The following is a 21,320-nucleotide window of genomic DNA, read 5'->3' as shown; positions in this document are numbered from 1 at the left end:
GGAAATGTGGAGAAAAAAAAGTCGAACTTAATTTTCGAACGTGTGATTTTGAATATATGTACCAAAGACCAAGAATGAGACATAGACACAACCAGGCTGGAGTTCGGATTTGTCAAATTTTAGCATAGAAGCCACGATTAATCTGTATTGAATCATCGAGAAAACAACTACCGTCTGGAGGAGACTGATGTCGAGGACCAAGCATCAATTCAATTAGTGACTAGTGTCATCGTAAGAATTCTTTAACTAATTTGTATATGTGTATAATTATGGACAAAAATGCCTTCTTATGCGAGATGATATTTAATAGGTGTCTAGACACAGTCATAGAAACTTAAGGGCCAATCACAATATAAATAGGCAGCAGTAAAAACACAACACAAAACTGATGTTGAAATTTAACTCGTGTATTATTATTTACGCACTTAGGGTCACGTTTTAATTTGTTTGTCATAACATTTATTTTCCATATTCTTAATCGATAGTAACTTTTTGCTTCCCCTAATTAGCACCTCCATTGATCAACTCCTCGCAGATCTTGACCAGTTCGTCGTTCTCCCGCGACTTCTGGTTCAACTGCTCGTTAACGGACGCGCGGTAGATTTCCTCCTTCTTGAGGAGTGCCTTCAGCTTGGTAATCTCCTGGGCATGATTCCTCAACAGCTCGGACAGTTTGGTGTTTGCAATCTCGAGCTGTGTCATGGCGTGGCTCTTCATGTTCTCGTAGCGTTTCTCCTGCATCCGGAGGCTTTCCTCGAACCGGTTCCGTTCGCTGACCAGCTCCTCCTCGCGCTCCTTGTACTCTTGCGTAACGACCTTCATCCGTTCGTACTTGGCGTGCAGATCGGAGAAGGTCTTCTCCAGTGATTCCAAATGTTGCGCATTTATATCGCTGTCGGCCTTCAGCGCTTCGCACATTTTCTCGTAGTTTTGCGTAGTTTGCTCCTTCTCCGCAATCAATTCCGCGATAGCCCGCTCGTACGCCTCCACCACTCCGCTCATCTTTGAAATGGTTTTATCCTTCTCCGTGATTCGTTTGAGTAGCGTTTCCTCGCGAATTTCCGCATCGGCAAGTTTCTTTTCCAACTCCTCGATTTTCAGTGATTCATTTTTACTTCTTTTAGTGTCCACCAGCTCATTGCTGCTGTTGAATTCCGGGTCGGAGCAACTCATGTTTCGATCTGTACTGCTTTCGCTGTCGAGCACCATTGTATTGTCAACGCTCATTGCTTCGACTGTTGTTTCTTCATCTGCGCAGTGTGGTTGCGATTTTTTTTCCTCATCAATGTTCATACTGCTCGATGACGGCGAGACAGCAACAAACCCGCTCGCCTCCAGTGCTGTCAATAAAGCTTCACCGCCGCTGTCTCCCTCTGCCTCCTCCGCTGCTGGTGCTGTTTCCACTATATGAGGAATCTCTACAACACCCACGCTGCTGCTGTTGTTCTCGTGCTCCTCCTGCTCTTCCGTTACGCTGAGACGACACACGGGTACCCTCAACAGTGGATCGAACTTCAGCAGCAAAGAATCTCTCGGCGTCTCCTCTACCTGATGGCCTTTCCCACAACCCTTGGAGAGCAGAAAATCGAAGTCGGATTCCCCAAATTGGAAATTTTGCGCTGGCTGGAATTCGCTATCTTCGATGATTGGTTGCTGCTGATCAGAAATACATCCCCCCAGAAGCGGTTCTGGCGCTGGCTCTTGTTCCGGCTGGAGTTCTGGGGTTTCTGATACTATTGCTTCTTCTGGCGCTGTGAATACTGCTGCTGGTGCTGATACTACTGGTTCTGTCGTTGATTCCAGAACAGTTGAAGGCGGCAGCGGAGTTTTAAAGTCGAATTGCAGCGAACTGCAGGGCTCGGAGGGCTGAGCTGCGAGGAAATTTTCCTCTACTGGTATGCGCTCGGGAGAGCCTCCTTCCCGGCCAGATTGTGGGCTCACTGCCTGTTCCAAAGGAAACAATATCAGAACACTGGTCTAGAATAATTCGCAGTCATGTCAGACATACACAAAACAGGAAAGTTAAAACAGCTGTCTCTCTGTTGGGCAGGAGAGGTTCACTGCAACAGTGAATCGTGAAAAATGGCGATTCTACTGATTAGTGTGTTTGTGGCTGGCTTTCTGTTGTCGAGTGTGTTATTTAGTGCACTAGCAAAACTGACAACTCGCTGCCAACACTGTCAGTGTGGCTGGTTGGCTGGAGAAAAGCGCCCCAGTGGGAGTTCGATGTGAGCAGAACACAGCACACAAATGTATTGAGAGCTATCAGCATCAAGCTCGCTAGACGCGGAAGGTGAGTGAGTCATTCTCAATGCTGCGTGTGTTAGTAGTAGTGGTACGATGGTAGTTAGCAGCATGAAAGCTTTTTGAGCAGCAATCGAAGCTTCGCAGCATCACACTCCAGTGTTTACGTGAGTGTTAGGGTATCGCGCAACTGGGATAATATTTACCTTCACACGCAACATCAGTGACTGATATGCGTTCCACAAATACATTGGCATGTATGACTTGTGGTGCATCTGGGTATAGAAGGAAAAACATATTTTAAGCAGGGGTTGTCCGCAAAAAATGATACACGATTGAAAGGGTGTTTTGTTTAATTGCAAATTATGAACCAGATGTATTAGAACCTGTGATCATTTCTGGGATATCCGCTGGACATCGGAGGCGTTTAATACTGGTAGAAAATTTTACCAAAGGAGTTTGTATGCACCTTTAAAAAAATTCCTGATTTTGCGTCAATCTTTCAAAAACATATACGATTTTGACTCGTATTTCGAAAACTTAATTTTAAAAACTAAATTTACTTAACATCAATGCACAATGGTCCAGGAGATGCGTTTAAGTGGAAATTAGCATTTAGAGCTCGACAGTTATTTTCTAGACAAAAACTGTCTTCGACAAAGTTGTTACATATGACAAAGCGCTCATTTTTATGTTGCAAAAAATAGGGCGACCAAAATTTTCGATGAAAAAAAATCTAACTTTTTTATCTTTATAGATAGAGGTAAACAGTTCGACAATATTGTAGTCCAAGTTATTTGAGACATCTTTGTAGAACAAAGTTTTCCGGTATCTCTTGAAATAACCGATATAGCGTCTTTTTTCTAAGTTGCGTTAGAGTCACCATTAAAAAAACTGTTTTTTTTGCTCTAACTTTTATTTTTAAAATTCTACATACAAACTATCTTCGGAAGACTTTTAGAGCTTACTTATACAAACATTTTGCGATGCAGAACTTGTCAATATCTCAACTTCACCCAAAGTTATTGATATTTCTTTCCAAAAAATACGCTCTCTTCAATTGCTTGCCATTTATTGGGGGCAATTCTTTAGACAAAAACTGTCTTTGACAACATTGTTACATATGATAGAGCGCTCATTTTTATGTTATCAAAAATGGGGTGACCAAAATTGACCAAAATAAATCTAACTTTCTTACCTTTATAGATAGAGATGAACATAGTTTGACAATATTGTAGCTCCAATTATTTTAATCAACTTTGTAGAACAAAGCTTATTTCTATCTTTTAATATAATCGATTCAGCGCTTTTTTTCCTAAGTTGCATTAGGGTGACCATGGAAAAGCGGGTTTTTTGCTCTAACTTTTATATTTCAAATTCCACATTAAAACTGTCTTCGTACGACTTTTATAACTTATCAAGACCAACATTTTACGATGCAGAAGTTGCCTACTCAAAGTTATTGATGGTTTTTTACCCAAAAACTCACGATTTCAATTTTATTTCTCAAACACCGAAAATAACATAGTTTTGAAAATCACACATCATGTAGAATGAACTCTGCTCTTTAAAATGCCGCCAATAAACTTTGTTCATGTTTGCCCCAGAAAGAATGATAAACAATTGCAGAGAGCGTATTTTTTGAGGGCAAGAAATATCAATAACTCTGAGTGAAGTTGAGATATTGACAAGTTCTACATCGCAAAATGTTTGCATAAGTAAGCTCAGAAAGTCTTTCGAAGACAGCTTGTATGTAGATTTTGAAATATATAAGTTCGAGCAAAAAAAACTTTTTTTTAAATGGTGGCCCTAACGCAAATTACAAAAAAGGCGTTATATCGCTTATTTCAAGAGATAGAAAAAAAAACTTTGTTCTACAAAGATGTCTAAAATAACTGGAACTACAACATTGATAGACTATGTTTACCTCTATCTATAAAGATAAGAAAGTAATATTTTTTATTTCATCGAAAATTTTGGTCACCCTATTTTGGATAACATAAAAATGAGCGCTCTATTATATGTAAAAACTTTGTCTAGAGTTGTAACAGTTTTTGTCTAGAGAATAACTATCGAGCTCTAAGTGCTGATTTCCACTTGAATGCATCTCCTGGACCATTGTGCAATGTTAAAAAAAATCAATACAGTTATTGCATGCCAAACCTATTTAGTGGTTATTAGAGCTTCGCGAAAAACGGTAGTTTTGTTTTCTATCGCAAAATATCAGACCCGTATTTTGTTTTTTTTTCTTAGGGTGCCCATTTCCATTTTAGGGTGGTCTGAATAATCAACTTTTTCTTCTTTTTCCAAAAATGGCTTTTTTCAAAAATTCATAACTTTTGAACTATTAAACCGGTTGAGATTACGGACAATTAACTGGTCTTTTTTAGAAAAGAAATATTTGCAAAATGGAATTTTGCTTACGCAATTATTGATTTTTTTTTTGTGCTTTACATGGCTTCGGACTATAAACTATATTTATTTATATTTTGACGTAGGACTACGTCTTTCATTTCTGTACCGGGGTGTAAGTTCAAAGTTTCGAAAACGAGAGAGTGACGCTGGACTGCATGATTTTGAACGTTAATACCTCTTTACCGGCTGAATGGAGTGGTATAATAATAACTTCATCCGAAAGATAAAATGTCAACGAATTATATGATTGTCACTTATTGGTCCAAAAATCGTTTCAATAACTTAAAAATTGTTTTGAAAGCAAGCTATTGAAATCATAACAATCTAGCTCATTGATGATTGGTGATCGCAATGTGTTCCCGAACACGGATGCAAAATCTAGGCACCTGGAGAAACCGTCATAGCGAGTACATGCGAGCTGTGATTTGTTTTGCTCACTTGCATTAGTGTTTGGGAAACCATAGCGTACACACACAAGGCGTGAGTACTTCCACTCGCATCAGTTGCTGTTCTGCTTTCGCATGGAACAGTCGTGAAAAATTGTCTGCGTGTGAATGCGTCCGAGCGAAGGAATACTCGCACCCATTTACTCATTCGGCTTGATGTTCTCGTGATGCAATCCAATAGCATCAGTTTCTGTTCTGCTTTCGCATGGAACAGTCATGAAAAATTGCCACATCACGATAAAAACGAAATGAATTTTATGCAAGGACTAGAAGGACTAGAAATAATAGACTTTATTTCGTTTTCACCGTGGAATGGCGCCCTCACTTTCTATTCTGCGTATGGAGTGATCATGAAAAATCTCGTGTCATTCTCACGAAAACAAAAATGAATCATGTATCAAACATCTTCAGTTGCTTTTACAAGGTCACTCAAATTCCATCGGTTCGTTTCAGGACCACCAACAAGTTCGAAAGAGTTTAATTTTATGTTAATAACAATTCCATACTTATATTCATCCATCCACACACTAACAAGAAAAACTTTCAGCAATTTTTCAAAATATTCATTCATTCATGCATTAAGAATTGATTCAGATCCAATTTCAAACAAATGATTGCCGAGCCAACGGTAGTCCTACGTCTACATTGCGGTTATATCACAGATATAACCCACTTCTTGTTTCTCTTGAAATCTGTGGTTGTTTTATGTAACCTATCCGAAAATCAGAGAGGTTTTTTTTTGTTTTGATTGTCATTTTTCAAAGTTAACTCTGCGGTCGCTTGTCTGCTCTCAGCCACCACAGCAAGTAATCATACTAATCTTATACTTCATTCAGCCATGTATCAATATAGACTTTTTCGTAACGAATTTTAATGCCTGGCGAACCTGTTCACGAGTTAATATGGTGCCTCTAAGAATAATGGATAACGGTACTCAGTATAATTAGCGAGGAAGTATAAGAGGTTAGTCACGATGCTGAATAGCTACGATACATCGGCTTCAAAAGTTATAGTAAAAAGGATGAAACGAGGCAGCACTGTCTACGTTAGTAATCCAAATTTTATTTTAAACTACGATAGATATTTTCAGGGAGGACCCCGAAAAGTGTACGAAGTTGATGGAATGTCTTGTATGCTCATAGCTTTTATTCGAGGGACTTTCAGCCATAGGCTGGTTCGTAAGACTTGAGTTTATTCTCGTGTGATATACACGAAGGAGAATTATAAAATATATTTAATATATAAAAACACATTGTTCGGAAAATACATATTTAAAATTCACAAGAAATAAACAGATCTTATTTAGGTTTCATAAACTTACATGATTATGATATATGCTCTTTCGAAAGAAATTTATTCAGACCAGTACAACACCCATATAAAAAATTAATAGGACCACAAAGGGTTAATCGATTATACAAAATTGATATTCTTAACTTTGAAAAACATCAACTCAAACACGAAAGGAAGCACCTCATTTTGATTTCTGGACAAACCTCAGCTTTCAAGAGAAAATATTTAAAAATATAGCGCCCTCTATTTTTAACCAAGTAAACTATAATTTTTTTTTCTCTATTATAGTGATTTTCAGCACATTTCGGCTGGTTCGTCACTTTTACTTCCATTTTTGGAAGAATGTCGGGAGTGAGAATTGAACTCGTGATCTCTGCGTGAGAGGTATGGATGTTACCACTACGCCAGATCGCCTCCGCGCTATAAAATATAAATACCATTAGTTATTAGCAAAACGAGCTAGATAACAAAAGTTATCGCGCGGATGTCGTCTATAGGCGAAAGGGTTCAAGAAGACTATCTCATAGTCTTAAATTTGATATGTCGATCAACTTAATCGGTCTAGTAGTTCAAAAGCTATGAATTTTTGAAAAAAATCATTTTTGGAAAAAGAGGAAAAAGTTGATTTTTCGAAACACAATAATGCGAAAAATTGAACAAAAACGGGTCTAATATTTTGCAACAAGGAACAAAACTACAATTTTTATTTTTATTGTATTTATTTACTTGGTCTCGAGTTTTGAAAACTCCACAGACTGAATCTTAGTCTAAGATCCTTAATTTACTTTTGAACACGTATTTAGACAAATTAAATTTAAGAACAGCACTTACATCATTGTAGATCGTTCAATGTTAACAGTTAACACAGTTAAAAAAGGACTTTTTTTCTCTATTATAGTGACTTTCAACACATTTTGGCTGGTTCGTCACTTTTACTTCCATTTTTGGAAGAATGTCGGGGGTGAGAATTGAATACGTGACCTTTAGCGTGAGAGATATGGATGTTACCACTACGCCAGATACCCGGTACTGCATGATAAGGATACCGGGAGCCGTAGGGTGCCAATGAATGTATGGGAAAAAATCGACCCTAAAATTTCAAAAAGTTACCCTATACAAAATGTTCACCACCTCGAAAAAACACCCTATGGCGAATTTCAGCTCAATCGGACTTAAGGGAGAGTGGCGCAAAGCGGTCAAAGTTAGTTTTTTTTTTAAATCGAAAACGAAAACGGAATCGAAAAAAGAAATCAGGGCTTCCGAAACTTTTTTTGATGCCAAATGTCTTAAAATTGCATGAAAGATCGAGATCTAGTGTCATCTCGAAAAATTTTTTTGGTCAAAAATCGGCATTCTGGACCTCAGCTTTTTTTCGGAGTACGAAACGAAAAGTATGGTTTTGGGTGCCAATAAAAATAGTTATCTCGATTTTTCATTCGGGGCTTGCTACGAAATGTTGATTTGCACGATAATATATCCTATGCAAAATATTTGCTCATTCGGATTTCATTTACTGGTGTCACAAACGTTAAAGTTTGAGTTTTGTTGAAAACCGAAAAATCACCGGAAATCAGGGTTTAAAAAAATAACCCGACGAGTAATGCAATTTTGAGACATTTGACATCAAAATTTTCACGGATAGTTTCTACCATGTTCCAAAACCTCTGAATGGACGGAATATTGAAAATCTGATCGGGATGGTCGGCGGGAAAACGAATTAAATTTTCACTTTTTGGTGTTAACTTCCATCCCGTTATCAGTACATTATAGAGATAACTCGTCCACATCAGCTTGAAGTGCGCAGCAGTCTAGATGAGATGATATCACTTTGTAGATTTTCAGATCGTTGGCGTGCATCAGCCAACTCGATTTCAGCCAGAGATCATTAATAAACAAAATGAATATCAGCGGTCCAAGAACGCTACCGTGAGGAACGTTCTCTGCTCCAGAATGTCGTACAACTTCTCATAAAATATACGTACCGTTCCATTCGTGTCTTTTCCGTGGAATATCTCAGCTCAATCGATGTCCATGATCGCGTTATTCAATTCATAAAAATTGCATCGTCGAAAATTAAAACCATCGACACTATTTGACTCACTGTCGAACTGCAGATACGAATCGTTCACGTTAATTCGAAGAACGAACGGGTATGATGGCGATCGATTTTGAGAAGAGCAGTCGAAGGATCAATTAGCTCGACATCATTTGGTATATTCACGAAAGCCAAATCAAGCGTACGACTATTCGAGTTGAGCAGACTGTTGACTTGATGTAACCCTAAAGCAACCATCGATTCGACCAGAGCGATTTCCTGTTCAGTAGATGCGTTGGACGGAAGCAAACTATTAACGTCCTCGTCGTAAGACCATGACAGATGCGGCAGATTATAATCTCCAACTATTACAAACGGATCACGGATCTGCTGTACTGCTGCAGAGTGCGTAGAATACAACGTCGGCGATGAGTTCGGTCGGAGGTAAACTTCACACACATAGATCGCCGAGTTACATAACTTGATGCGCATAGCTATTTGTTCGATATTCTCACAGTCAACCAACTCAGCTTTTCATGAGAATCTGAGAATCACTATATCGGTTTGGCATGGAATGGCTGTATAATGAAAACCTCGATATTCTTTGGGGTATACCCTTGCGTATACCAACATTTATAGATATCGAAACAACATTGATGTTCAGTTAACTTATGTTTTTAAAAATAAGTACAGGTCGGACTCGATTATATACAGTTTGGAAAAAATATTTTTTTTATATTTCAAATATGACTTGTTTCAAGAAGACATGAAACCTTTCAACGTTAAGGTGAAATTTAAGTGGCTATTACATGTACAGTGGGGTGAAAATAGTGATTTTTTTAAATTTTGCTTTAATTTTTACCAGGAATTGTTTATTAGGAGTTGGGTGTCAAAGAACAAATTGTAGAGCGCCTAGAGAGTTTTAATTTAATTGATAGAAACAATCTAGTTTAATATAATTTTTTAGGACAAAATTAATGGTAACGCATCAAATATTATTAACTTTGAAGTTTTTCACTTTCAAAATGTTATTAAAATCTACTAATTAAATGTTCCACTACTATATCCTGTACGTAATTTTCTCATCTTTTAAATTAAAGCAACATAATAGTCTTCCGTAACGTACTTTTTAATGTAGAACCTATTTGAGGCAACAGATTCCGAAATAGAAAAAAATCTATAACTCTGTCATTGTTGAAATTCGAACATATACGTAAAAGGATTTTTCACGTCTATCACCTCCTGAGAGAATCTGGATAAATTTATTTTTTTCATGTTAAAGGTGTTCTCCGACTTTAAGGGGATGAATCAAAAATCAAACTCCTCTTTCATATTCAAAAAACCAAAAATGCATGCAAAGAAAAACAAATAAAAATATTTTTTGACTCGATTATGTACATTGGAAAGAAATCGAAAACTGTATATAATCGAGTCCGCCCTGTATTCAGAATTTGAGTCAAGACGATAAGGGGGCTTTACACGCAACGATAACTCGTAACAATTCATTGAACGATTTATCGCTCCAACAAATCGAAAGAGTAGAGCACTGTTTACACGCTACGCTAAATTGTAACGATTTCTTGTCAAATGTCACCCTACATCGACCCCCCAGCCTTTATAAAAGCTTTAACCATGGAGGAAGTAGTGTTGCTGTCGCTGTACATCGGTTGTTTGGTGAGAAAGGTGAAGAAGTCGCGAAAACCAAGAACACAGTGGAGCCGGGAGTGGTTGCTTAAGAGGAAGGATTTCTCTCATGTAAAATTGTTGAAAGAAATACAAAATGAACCAAATGACTGGCGAAATTATTTGAGAATGGACGAAGAGACTTATGTTGAGCTGCTAAGTTTAGTTTCTCCGTTTATAGCGAAATGTGATACTGTTATGAGGAAAGCGGTATCTCCCCACAAAAGACTCTCTGCTACCTTACGATTCCTTGCCACTGGAAGAAGTTTGAAGGACATGGAATATTCAACTGCCATTTCTAGACCAGCTCTCAGCAAAATAATCCCGGAAACATGTGAGGCTATCTACGAAGTATTAAAACAATACATACAGGTATGTTAAGAACAGTTTATTATTTGTAATCATATTCAAATTCAAGCTTAAAACAATACAATAAATTCTAATACAATACAATCAAGTGTAATATAATTCAATCTTACACTAATACAATGCAATAAAGTAAATAAGCATAGAAGAAAAGGTCCTGCTACTCAGAGAAGTTCTTTAAGAAGGTCGAAACATTGTTACCCATTAATTGCTTGGAATATATCTCACTAGCTGAGTGTGACGTGTAGTTTGAATCAGTGTGTTGTTGAGGTTCTGGTTGCTGAGTAATGGGTTGTTGGGAGTCGGCTTGTTCAGGACTGTATTGGTTTGTTAAGAGTTGTGAGAGTTGATGATTTGGAATTTGAGAAATGGAAGGTGGAGGGTGAGGTCGTTGAAGGTATGATGGAGGGTGGAATTGTACATAGTCATTTCCGAGTGAACGGTGTGGTTGACTATCCATTACTTTAAAATCTTTGGTGAGTGCTTCAAGCTCTCCCTCAAAAATCACATCGTTTATGAGTTTTCGTGCGAATACAGACTGGTTTCCTTTAAGGGAACGTAACTTATGCGCTATATACTTTCCGAAGGCTTCGAATTCATCATCAGGACGAAGACCTTTTAACTGCTCTCCCGCGAGGTGTATCACTTCATCTGCTGGAGTCATGTTCTTTTTTCGTTTTGGCCGTGATAACATTGGTGAAGCTGCCACACTTGTTGATGCACTTGATCCATCATCCCCCGAATTTATATATTGTGATGTAGGAACGAACGGTAGAATATCTGATGGAAGCGTCATAAACAACACTCTTTTCTATGAAAAACTTGTAAATAAGCAACTGAACATTCCTGAACCTGAACCAGTTACCTTCGATCTTGATCTGGAATATGTATTTGTGGGGGACGACGCCTTTGCATTGCGCCCTGATCTTATTAAGCCATACAGCTGGGATTCCCTTAACAACGAGAGAAAAATTTGCAACTATCGCATATCGAGGGCACGACGAGTGGTTGAGAACAGTTTTGGAATTTTAGCTTCACGATTCCGCATTTTTCACACCGCAATAAACTTAGATGTGGAAACCATTGAATCAGTAGTTCTTGCGTGCTGTGCTTTGCACAACTTATTGCGAAAAAAATCAGCCACCTACACCCCTCCTGATAGTTTTGATCATGAAAATATTATCGATGGTACTATTCAACTAGGTGCAAGGGCTCATCCCGATTTGCTACACAACCTTCAACGTCGTTCAGGAGGTCAAGTTTTACAACACGCGAAAACTGTTCGAGAAAAGTTCTGTATGTATTTTAACGGTGAGGGGTCAGTTCCTTCGCAAGAAAAATTTGCACTTAACGCTTGAAATTAACAGTTCTAAAGTTAAAGCATACTATACAAACACTAGATTGAATAATTTGTTTTATTATTGTAACAATTCAACCAAATCATTACACTATTTATGCTATTAATAAATTGCATTTTTACTTACGTCTTGTTGTGTTACTGCATCCACATCACTCATTGTGTTTCTACTAGGTCTTGCAAAGTCCTGGTCGTTCAAGAAATGAAGAAGGTCGAAATACCACAAACTAGGTTTGTATATATCATCCGCACCAGCCCCAGATTTCTCCGAACTCTTAACTTTCGAAAGTTCTTTCTTGTAAACCGTACGTAACGCGTTAATTTTTTTTACGACAGTGTTCCTATCTGCCGACGGATCAAACTCCTTGAACTTTTTAACTAGCTCAATATAAGCTAAGTCTTTTTTGTTCCTGTCGGTGTATTCTTTGCTCTTAACGAGCCACAAACAGATAAAACTTCTATAAAGTTCTATAAATTCAATTAAGAACTCACGAGGTGTTTGTTTACTTGCATTTTCTGCCATGATTACCTACAACACTCACGAAACAACCCTACAATACAAACACCTCAGCGCAAAAACAGAATGGACACTGAGTGAAATCGTAGCGATGAATTGGTGCAACTGTTTACACGTTCCACATGTCGTTACGATTCCCAGAAATTGATGCCGGCCGGCATCAACCATCCACTCCAACTCCAATCTCAATAAATCGCTACAATCTCCCGTTTACACACAACGATAAATTGTAACAATCTGATCGTTACGATAAATTGCTACAACGTATCGTTGCTTGTAAAGCCCCCTTTAGACATATATTTTTCGTTTCTCGAACATAAAAGAAGAATTCGATTTTTGATTCATCCTGTAAAAGTAAGAAAAACCTTTCTCACATGAAACAAAAAAAAATCAAAATCTCTCAGAAGGTGATAGATAATCATTATTAGGTACTTCCGTATTAGCGTCACCGGAGCCGAAATACAATAGATAGCAATTACTCGCTCGCTAACGCTCGGTCGGACCTAACTAGAGGATTGTTTCCTATGTTTCAAACTAACCGGGCAATCGATGGAACACAGGTTTGTTTGCGAAAGGCCGCCGCTTCCAACGGAGGGCCGCCACTGTTCCTTATCCTCGATTGATGGGGACTACGTCTCCATAACGTTGACCTCAGAATGAATTTAATTAAGAAAAACCAATTCATAAAGAAAATTGCGCTCCGGTGGCGTTTAACCTTAAATACCCCAAATCCCAAATACGCATTTTCGTAGCATTAAAAAATGACAAAACATTGCGTACAACAAGACAACAACAATACAAATAATATTTGAATGCCAGTGCGAACAACAAAAATGCTATCTATTATATTTCGGCTCCGGTGACGCTAATACGAAAGTACCCATTATTAGAGTGCCAATGGATGTATGGGAAAAAAGTGACCTTCGAATTTTCGAACGGAACTTTTTTATAAAAATGGCGATTCCCACCCTATGCAACATACCAGCTCAATCGGATCTCATTTACTAGAAATCACCCAAGGGTGGGGTGTACTGTACAGGCAAATCTTTTTTGAGCGATTTTGTTATGCGCTTTTCTATTCTTGTGCGATATATGAAATTTTTTATGTTTGATATGCAGTTCATCGCTCTACATAGGTATTGTGTCGACCAGTTACCAGTCTTATGCGTTGTTTTTTTTTTGTTCTAACGTATAAGTGGGAGTTTATTGAATGAAGTAAAGAGTTGGTTTTCTGATCGGCGCACGTAAGTAGGCCACATAATAAAGCGAAAAAATGAGAATTAATTTAACGTGCATTTTAATTTTCTAATAATAATTGGTAAAAAAATATTGACGAGATATTTGCATCAATCGATCTAAGTACTCCATAAAAATTCATCTCAATGAATTAAATAATATATTATATAAAACTATCAAACAACCGAAAAATCTCCAAACGGAAATACCGTTCCGAATCATATTTCGGACGCTTAAGGTATATGATGCAGAAAACAGATCTAAACTTCATTCACAGGTATTATTTGGTAGATATTTTTAATGAATTAGTTCAATATGCTTTTAAGCTTTCTACTTTGGTTCCCTTTTTGATTGAAAACATAAGAAAATCGCCGAATAAAATTCTTTTCAAATGAAGCGAACTAAAATCAAACTTTGGACACTAAATCAAATTTCGGACAGATTGAATTCAAATTTCGAACACTTTATTTTGTAATTTTTTGGACGAAAATTATATTACACTTGATTATATTTTATAGTCAACTGCGAAACACTTACCAAGCAATCACAGTAAAATGTTAACGATGATGAGAACTGATGAAACACGGGAAAAATTTGAATATTTATGAACGGGTAATTCTACGTGATCACGCTAAACTAACGTCAAACACAAACGATAATGAGTAGTGCTGTTGAATTTTTCCTACTATATAATAATTCAAATGTAATTCTCAAATGAAGTGATAGGGACACCAAGGAATTACTCTAAAGAAGCAATTGTGATATTAATTTTATAGTTCTATCATCAGTGTATGAAGCATTTCAAGATATTAGAATAAAGTGTCCGAAATATGATTCCTACCTCGTTCTAATTGGTTGAAATTGATACATGAAAGTAGAGGGAACTTTTGTTCCTACTGAAATGTGTTCCTTAACAGAAACGTCAAAACCAAGCTGCCCGAGAGAAATCGACATTGCAAATACATGAAAAGTAAGGGGAGCTTTTTCCCCACCGAAATATGCTCCCTAACAGAGATTTCCTTTACTCCCCCCTTGGGTGATACGGTTTTCAAAGAACGCAAACTTTGACGGCTGTGCGACACCAGTAAATTAAGTCCGTGACCTTATATTTTGCATAGGGCAGTTTTTCGTGGGAATCAATATTTTTAATCTAGTTCCCTTTGAAAATTCGAGATTGTCATTTTCATTGGCACTCTAATGTCGAATATACGATCACAATTGAGGGGCTCAGAATGCAAGGGGTGTAAGTGACTTGATCGTTTTCTCTTCATCAACTTTTTATTTAGTTAATAACTCAACTGCAAAAACTTTCCAATTTAAGTTTGCTATAGAATCCGATAGATGAGGTTCTGACCTATTTTCCACGTTGGTAAATACAGCATATTACAATTGTGTTTTTCATATTCTAATTTGTAACATTCTCGCATGTGGAATGAGAATATCACTGACTTTGAAGGCCCGACCACGCTTCCGATGTTTCATATCACAATGTACAATAGCTTTAATGTTGCTACAGAAATAGAAAATCCAACGCTAGTTACCCATTTGGTAACTTAAATAACTGCATTTCGTAATAGTTTCCACACCTATGCAAAATTGCATCCCTTGGCAAACAGAATTGCATCATCAGCATAAACTATGATTTGAACGTTTGGTGGGCAATTCGCCCAGATCGGATGCATTGCGACTGAAACAATGTCACCGACAGAATAGAACCCATTGGATCATGTAGGAGATTCCAAGGCGTCTAGAAGTATATACTAAGGTGGGCCAACTTGCTAAAACCACTCTTCAGCCATCTTGGAAGTCTACTGTGTTTTGTTTGTAAACAAAACACAATATTGCCGAAGCTCGCTGGTGATCAGTCTGTCTCTTTCACGCTACAAGCAAATAATTCCCCTTCTACTTTCTTCCGTGCTGTTTTCATATACCGCTCCCCTAACCAACTTAGTGACGAAACGGCCTCACCTAGTACCATAGACCCGTCTTGGGAGATTCAACCGGAACAAAAATGTAAGTTTTGGTCGATATTTTTGCCTGGCGATTTTGTGTCATTTTCAGGAAAACGAAAGAACGGGAGAAATTAAACTTGAAGACTGGGGTTTTTGTGACGCCAATAATTAAAATTACACTGATGGCCTTCGTTAGAAAAATAATTTTTACAGCTTGATCGTTAATAGGATAATTTGTATCTGAAATTACAATAATTAAAATCGAGTGGACGCTTTAATCATTTAATGGGCCGCGAGAACTAGGCATGTAATCAACGCAAACTACAATACAACGACATGTTTACATGCTAAAATACACAAAACAATTAAAAACATTGAAAAAATCGATGGCAATATAGTTGACACTGCCCGGCTAGCGTAAAATGTTGGTGGGAATATAGATGCCACCTGCCCCCGTCTAGCGCTAAACACTTGATGGTAAAAATGTTTTTTTTTTATATTTGAATTATTGATGTTAGTATTAACAAAAACAACTAATAAAACTCATTATCAGACTCAGCAGATCCTAAATGGTTCGTATATATTGAAAACATCAACAAATTGACTGTTTCTCAGTGACTTTTCAGGAAATTTGTTCTCGCTGCTCCAAATAGGAGTTTATACACTTTATAGACCGCCCACGAGTTTTCTCGTGTTTCGCGTTCCGTCTGTTACGGAAGGATCACGAAATAACCCTTGTTTTCTGCACTTGATGGTTAAATCCTTGGTCTGTCAGGAATCTAACAAGGCTCAACGATGGCTCGCCTTCGACTCATTCACACCGAAGGAAACGATCTCATTCGTGGAATCCGAACAAATGAAGCCTACAAGTTTGCCCCAAAACGTTCGGCCCTTAATGGTTAACACGAAATGGTTTAATGGTTTTGGTTTTTTCGAGCTCAAAAAAATCAGGCATGTTGATAGATACCAGAATTAGTTACCACATAAGGCTAGAAGTGATAATTTATTGTTAAAAAGAAAAACATAAAAATGTTGGTGGCAATATAGTTGCCACTGTCAGTCTTCTTCCTAAATCGCCCTAACATTCCTATGGTAACTTCGCCGACTCAACGTAGTGCTACTTGCGTCGTTTTTATTAGTACTAAGTTGAGATTTCTATGCCAAATAACACGCTTTGAATGCATTATGAGTGCCAAGTTTTAGGTTATGCGGGATAACAGTGCAAGACGGAGGAAATTTCTTCGACTAGAACGGGAATCGAACCCGGACCTCCGGCATGTTAGGCTTGACGCTAACCGCTAGGCCACGGGAGCACTACCCACTATCCACTACCTGTAAAAGGGTTAAAACGCTGAAGCCGTTAAATTTCCAGAAGATTCGCTGACGATTTAATTTTCAAAAGTGCGGACGGAATGCAAACGCTTCGATGGGACACACATCGAATAATTTCACTACTCTGCTGAGCGTCTTAGCGCCTTGAGATATTTAAGCGCACCACGAGAGAGACTCGATGTTGTACGTTTTGGTACAATCATTTCACATCGAGTGGAATGTTAGACGATGTTATACGTGAAGGGTTAATGCCTTCATCTTTTTCTACATATTGTTATTTCCAATTATTCTTGACCTTCTTTCCGTACCCACTTCACGGTGAAAACGAAACGAACAGGACGCCATTCAACTACGTTTTATTGGTTCGTGAAGCGTCCAAGATAACTTTTTTAAAACTCATTGGAGGCGAATGAACTGCAAAGTTTAAAGCCTCTTAAAAACAAAGAAACGTAAAACAGAATGGAGACATTCAAATAAAAATTAACTTCTCAATACCAAATTAGTGTTCAATGTGGTAAAATATTTTTTTACAAAAATTGTATCTGAAGATAATTTTATATTATGTATAATAAGTTTTAGTGGAAAACAAATTTCGTAACCAGATATCGACACCATACCATTGTCATCACGAATACGCTCCACCGTGAAGTGAAAACGGGAATAAGGCCCTCTGAGAACAGATTGTGTATTCGAACAAAACCAATTTTACTTTTTTTTTAATTCGGGAATAATTTAAACTCAATTTGTTGGAGCAAGTGTCGCTTCTTCATTTACATCTGCTTAATAGAAACTAATGCATTAACTCTAGATAGAAGAGTTAATGAAAAATTGAAAAAAGGAAAACATGGGAAAAGAATTAAAAAAGCAATCACAGGCAAAAACAAAAATTAATTTAAACAGAATATTCGTGAAAAGAAAAACCATCCCTACTCACCTCAGACGGCGATGAATTTTCGTTTTTCTTCGGACGCCCGCGTCCGCGCTTTGGGGCCTCGGCGGCAGTAGTCTCTTCTTCCGAGCTTTGTACCTGAACTTCATCGTCAGACGACATGTTGGCGGTATGTGGCTGAAATGTGTTCAATTGAGAGTTGTATTACTTGCTCAGATCTAGATATGTTAAGCTTGTACACATTTATTCAATCATTCGTTTTTAAAGGCTTTAAACTTTGCAGTTCATTCGACTCTGTTGTACACATCATATGCTAGAAAACCGTTAACGAGGCCATTGCACGCGCGCCCTTCTCAATGCAAACACATCCTTTTTTCAAACTGCCGGAACACGACACGTATGTGTTTGTGCGTTCTTTAATGTTATTTTGCTATATCCACAAACATAGCTACAAGTAAGCAATGAACCATATTTTGGCGGTTACGAATGCCGCTGTACAAGCTTATACAGTGACCCAAACCAATAATGTGATATGACATTCCAACGAAACGCATAAATTAGATGCCAGAATAATTTTCCGCACAATTTAAATAAATTTTTATCTACTTGATATTAAGACGCAAAAAAATATCACTCAGCAGGAAAAAAAAATCAGACTGAGCCCATAGCACTATTAGCTTTTGGCAATAACGCGACGCCATTATATAAAATCGAAGGACCAACTTTATCTTTTATTTCTAACTAAACCGCCGCCTGAACGGAGCTGGTAAAAATTTTCTACGACGTAATAGAATCTCAGTAATATTGAAAAAAATAATTCCGCTTACCAAATAGGCTCCGAAACGAAACAAAAATTATTTTTTGCACCAAACTCGTGCGAAATCGGCCTTCTTCTTCTTGGCGATCGACGCGCGAAAAGAAAAAACACTCCAAGAGAAGCTCTGCGGATCGAAAATGACTGGCTCTGCTGCTTGTCCACAGTGTAATGCGAGAGAAGCGGCAAACAGTGTTGCTGCTGCCGCTTTGCCGCTTATTTTGATTGGATAGTATGTGTGAGTAGGAGTGATGCTAATGCAACAAATTCAAACAGTCACCAGGTATGCTCGCTTTAGTTTAGTGCAAAACTGTCTGAATTTGTATGGAATTTTAAACAAAATTTTAATTCACTTTGTTCCCGAGCACAATTTAGTGAAGAATGAACATACAGAAAAATGGATTTATACCAACAAACTTCACAAATTTGTTAGAGTATCTGAACGAAACACAAACAGTAATTTCTTTGTACGATATAAAAAAATTGCTCACCTGTAGTGTATGTCAAATCACGTTGATGCTAATGTATGTTTGTTTTTCTTGTTATCTCACTCTAACCCATTGGAATCGTGACTGTCAGAACGGTCAGAAATGTTCACAACAAAGGGTTGCCAGAATAATCAAATAGCGCTGATAACCAGTGTATACACTGAGAGAAATAATTAGTAAATATCTGGGTCATGCCAGATTTACAATCATTCACAATGAGGCGATTTTTTTCCTCAATAACGATTTTTATTCGCCAACCAACCAGAGCAAAGCGCGAAGTCACCCATGGCAGTGCGAAAAAAGATATAACTCTCCAACAGGGATTTTTGACGTAGGACTACGTCTAACCGGAAGATATAGGGGGTGAAATGGAAATCTAGGCACTGAACAAGTAGGAAAAAATGCAAGATTTGGAACGCTTATAACTCGAGCATTTCTCAATAGATCGCAAAGGTTTTTGCATCAATTGATAGGAAATATATCTACGCATCTATCATAACGAATAACATTTCATTTTTCATGAGATAAATAATTGAATAATCGTGAAATATCAAGCATTGTTAAAATGCCCTATGTGCCCATTTTTGATTGGTCCATTTTGTGCTCCTCAAATCGTACCGACCAAAACGGGCAACCAGCAGCAGCGAAATAGAATGAAGCACGATTGGAAAGGAAGAAGAAAAAAATGAACGAAACATTGGTCGCAGTCTCACACATGTGTAATTCTCGAGCCAGCCAGTCAGCTTAAAAATCCCCGCTCCGCTGCCGTAACGATCATTCTTTGTGTGGACACCGTCTGGACAACATCGTTGCTGGACGAGCTGGACGGCGAGGGATCGAGTGCCTTTCTCAAGGCAAGAGGGCGGAGGTGGTAGCGCTGGAGTAGAGTAATAGAGTAGAGTAGAGTTTTCAAATGGCCTTTCTCAAGGCTAGAGACGAATGAACTGCAAAAGTTTAAAGTCTCTAGAATACAAGACCTTCCTTCCGTAACGATTATTCTCATTCAAACCGTACACCACATCGGTTCGCATCACAACACATCAACAAACCAACCCAAGCAGCCATGTCTGGACATGGTAAAGGAGGAAAAGTGAAGGGAAAGGCAAAATCCCGCTCGAACCGTGTTGATCTGGGGTTCCTCGCAAGGGTAGCTAGGCCGAGCGCGTTAGTACCAGTGCACCAGTCCACCTAGCCGGCGTTATATAGTTTCGGCCGCCGAAGTGATCGAGTTGGCTGGTAAAGCTGCTCGCGACGATAAGAAAACCCGCATTCAGAACAGAACACATCAAGACAACAGGCAGTTGCAGCGAGTGGCGAGTGGCAAACGCAATCGCAAAACGGCATCAGGTAGCAGAAGAAAAAAGTTTGTTCTTTATACAAACTGCTTTGGTGGCAAATCCAGAACAAGGCGGCATCGAGGGCGTTCGAAATGGTTTTTTTCAAAACCACGAGTACTAAGTTTTCTAAATTGGAACCTTTCCATAAAACAAGGCGCTTTTCAGGGCCATTAAACTTTCCAAAAAAGAGTTTACGAAATACAGTTCAATGCTTTCTAAAACATTATCCAAAATAATAATAAAACACAAATTGATTTTTTTCATCATTTGTTTGCCAGGATCTGATGAGTATGTGAATTTGGCAGTTGTTCTGAGCTTATTGATAGTTGGGGACTTTCCTGATTATTCAATTTTCACCAATTCTTAAATTGTTTCCAGATTGAACGTACAGTAATTTACAATTAGTTCGACATTTAGCTAATTGGACGGACCTGCAATGCGACTTATTAAGTTGAACATTTTTGTAAACATAGAGATCCAAATTATGACCCCACATTGAAAGTCGACACTGTACCACTGTCATCGCAAATGTTCAATTACAGGTTAAAATTACCTCCAATCCGATACTGAGTGGTGGTAATGCGACGTGCCATTGAATGTAATTTACTGTAAAATATGTCACAAGCTGGATGGGAAGAAATTTTCCAACTGTGAAAGCTGTGGCGAGTGACAAATGCAATCGCTAAACAGAAAGGTTTAGCCGAACTAGATGGGGATATCGAGTGATAACAAAACAATAAACTCTTTAGATTGAAGATAATTTTGTGATCCTGAAAAAGACCCTTTTTAGCCTGCATGTGAATCCAACGAGCGAACAAATCGTAATGAATGTATTTTTTTTTCATTCGTTCGTCTCGTTGGACTCGCCCCTCTGGCTGAGTCTGCCGATTTGTCTCTATCCTGTGAGTGTGTACCG

At 38.1% G+C, this 21,320-nt stretch overlaps 1 protein-coding gene across 2 annotated transcripts; it reads right to left on the bottom strand.

The window, feature by feature from the left end:
* Nucleotides 1-386: 386 nt before the first annotated feature.
* LOC129774273 (transforming acidic coiled-coil-containing protein 2) lies at nucleotides 387-18,786 on the bottom strand. 2 transcript variants are annotated; one of them, XM_055777992.1, is made up of 4 exons: nucleotides 18,593-18,786; nucleotides 17,811-17,942; nucleotides 2,451-2,519; nucleotides 387-1,944 (listed from the first exon to the last, which is right to left on the bottom strand). In XM_055777992.1, the coding sequence occupies exons 2-4, from the start codon at nucleotides 17,925-17,927 to the stop codon at nucleotides 502-504; spliced, it is 1,629 nt and encodes a 542-aa protein (XP_055633967.1). In that variant the 5' UTR covers nucleotides 17,928-17,942; nucleotides 18,593-18,786; the 3' UTR covers nucleotides 387-501. The 2 variants fall into 2 exon arrangements, with proteins under 2 accessions (XP_055633967.1, XP_055633969.1); XM_055777994.1 differs by lacking the exon at nucleotides 2,451-2,519 and having other exon boundaries at nucleotides 18,593-18,785.
* Nucleotides 18,787-21,320: the final 2,534 nt, after the last annotated feature.

Source organism: Toxorhynchites rutilus, chromosome 1 (assembly GCF_029784135.1).
Source record: "Toxorhynchites rutilus septentrionalis strain SRP chromosome 1, ASM2978413v1, whole genome shotgun sequence".
In the NCBI taxonomy this organism is placed as follows: Eukaryota; Metazoa; Arthropoda; class Insecta; order Diptera; family Culicidae; genus Toxorhynchites; species Toxorhynchites rutilus.
Note: the sequence above shows the minus strand (reverse complement) of the source record. Positions and strands in the feature narration are given on the sequence as shown.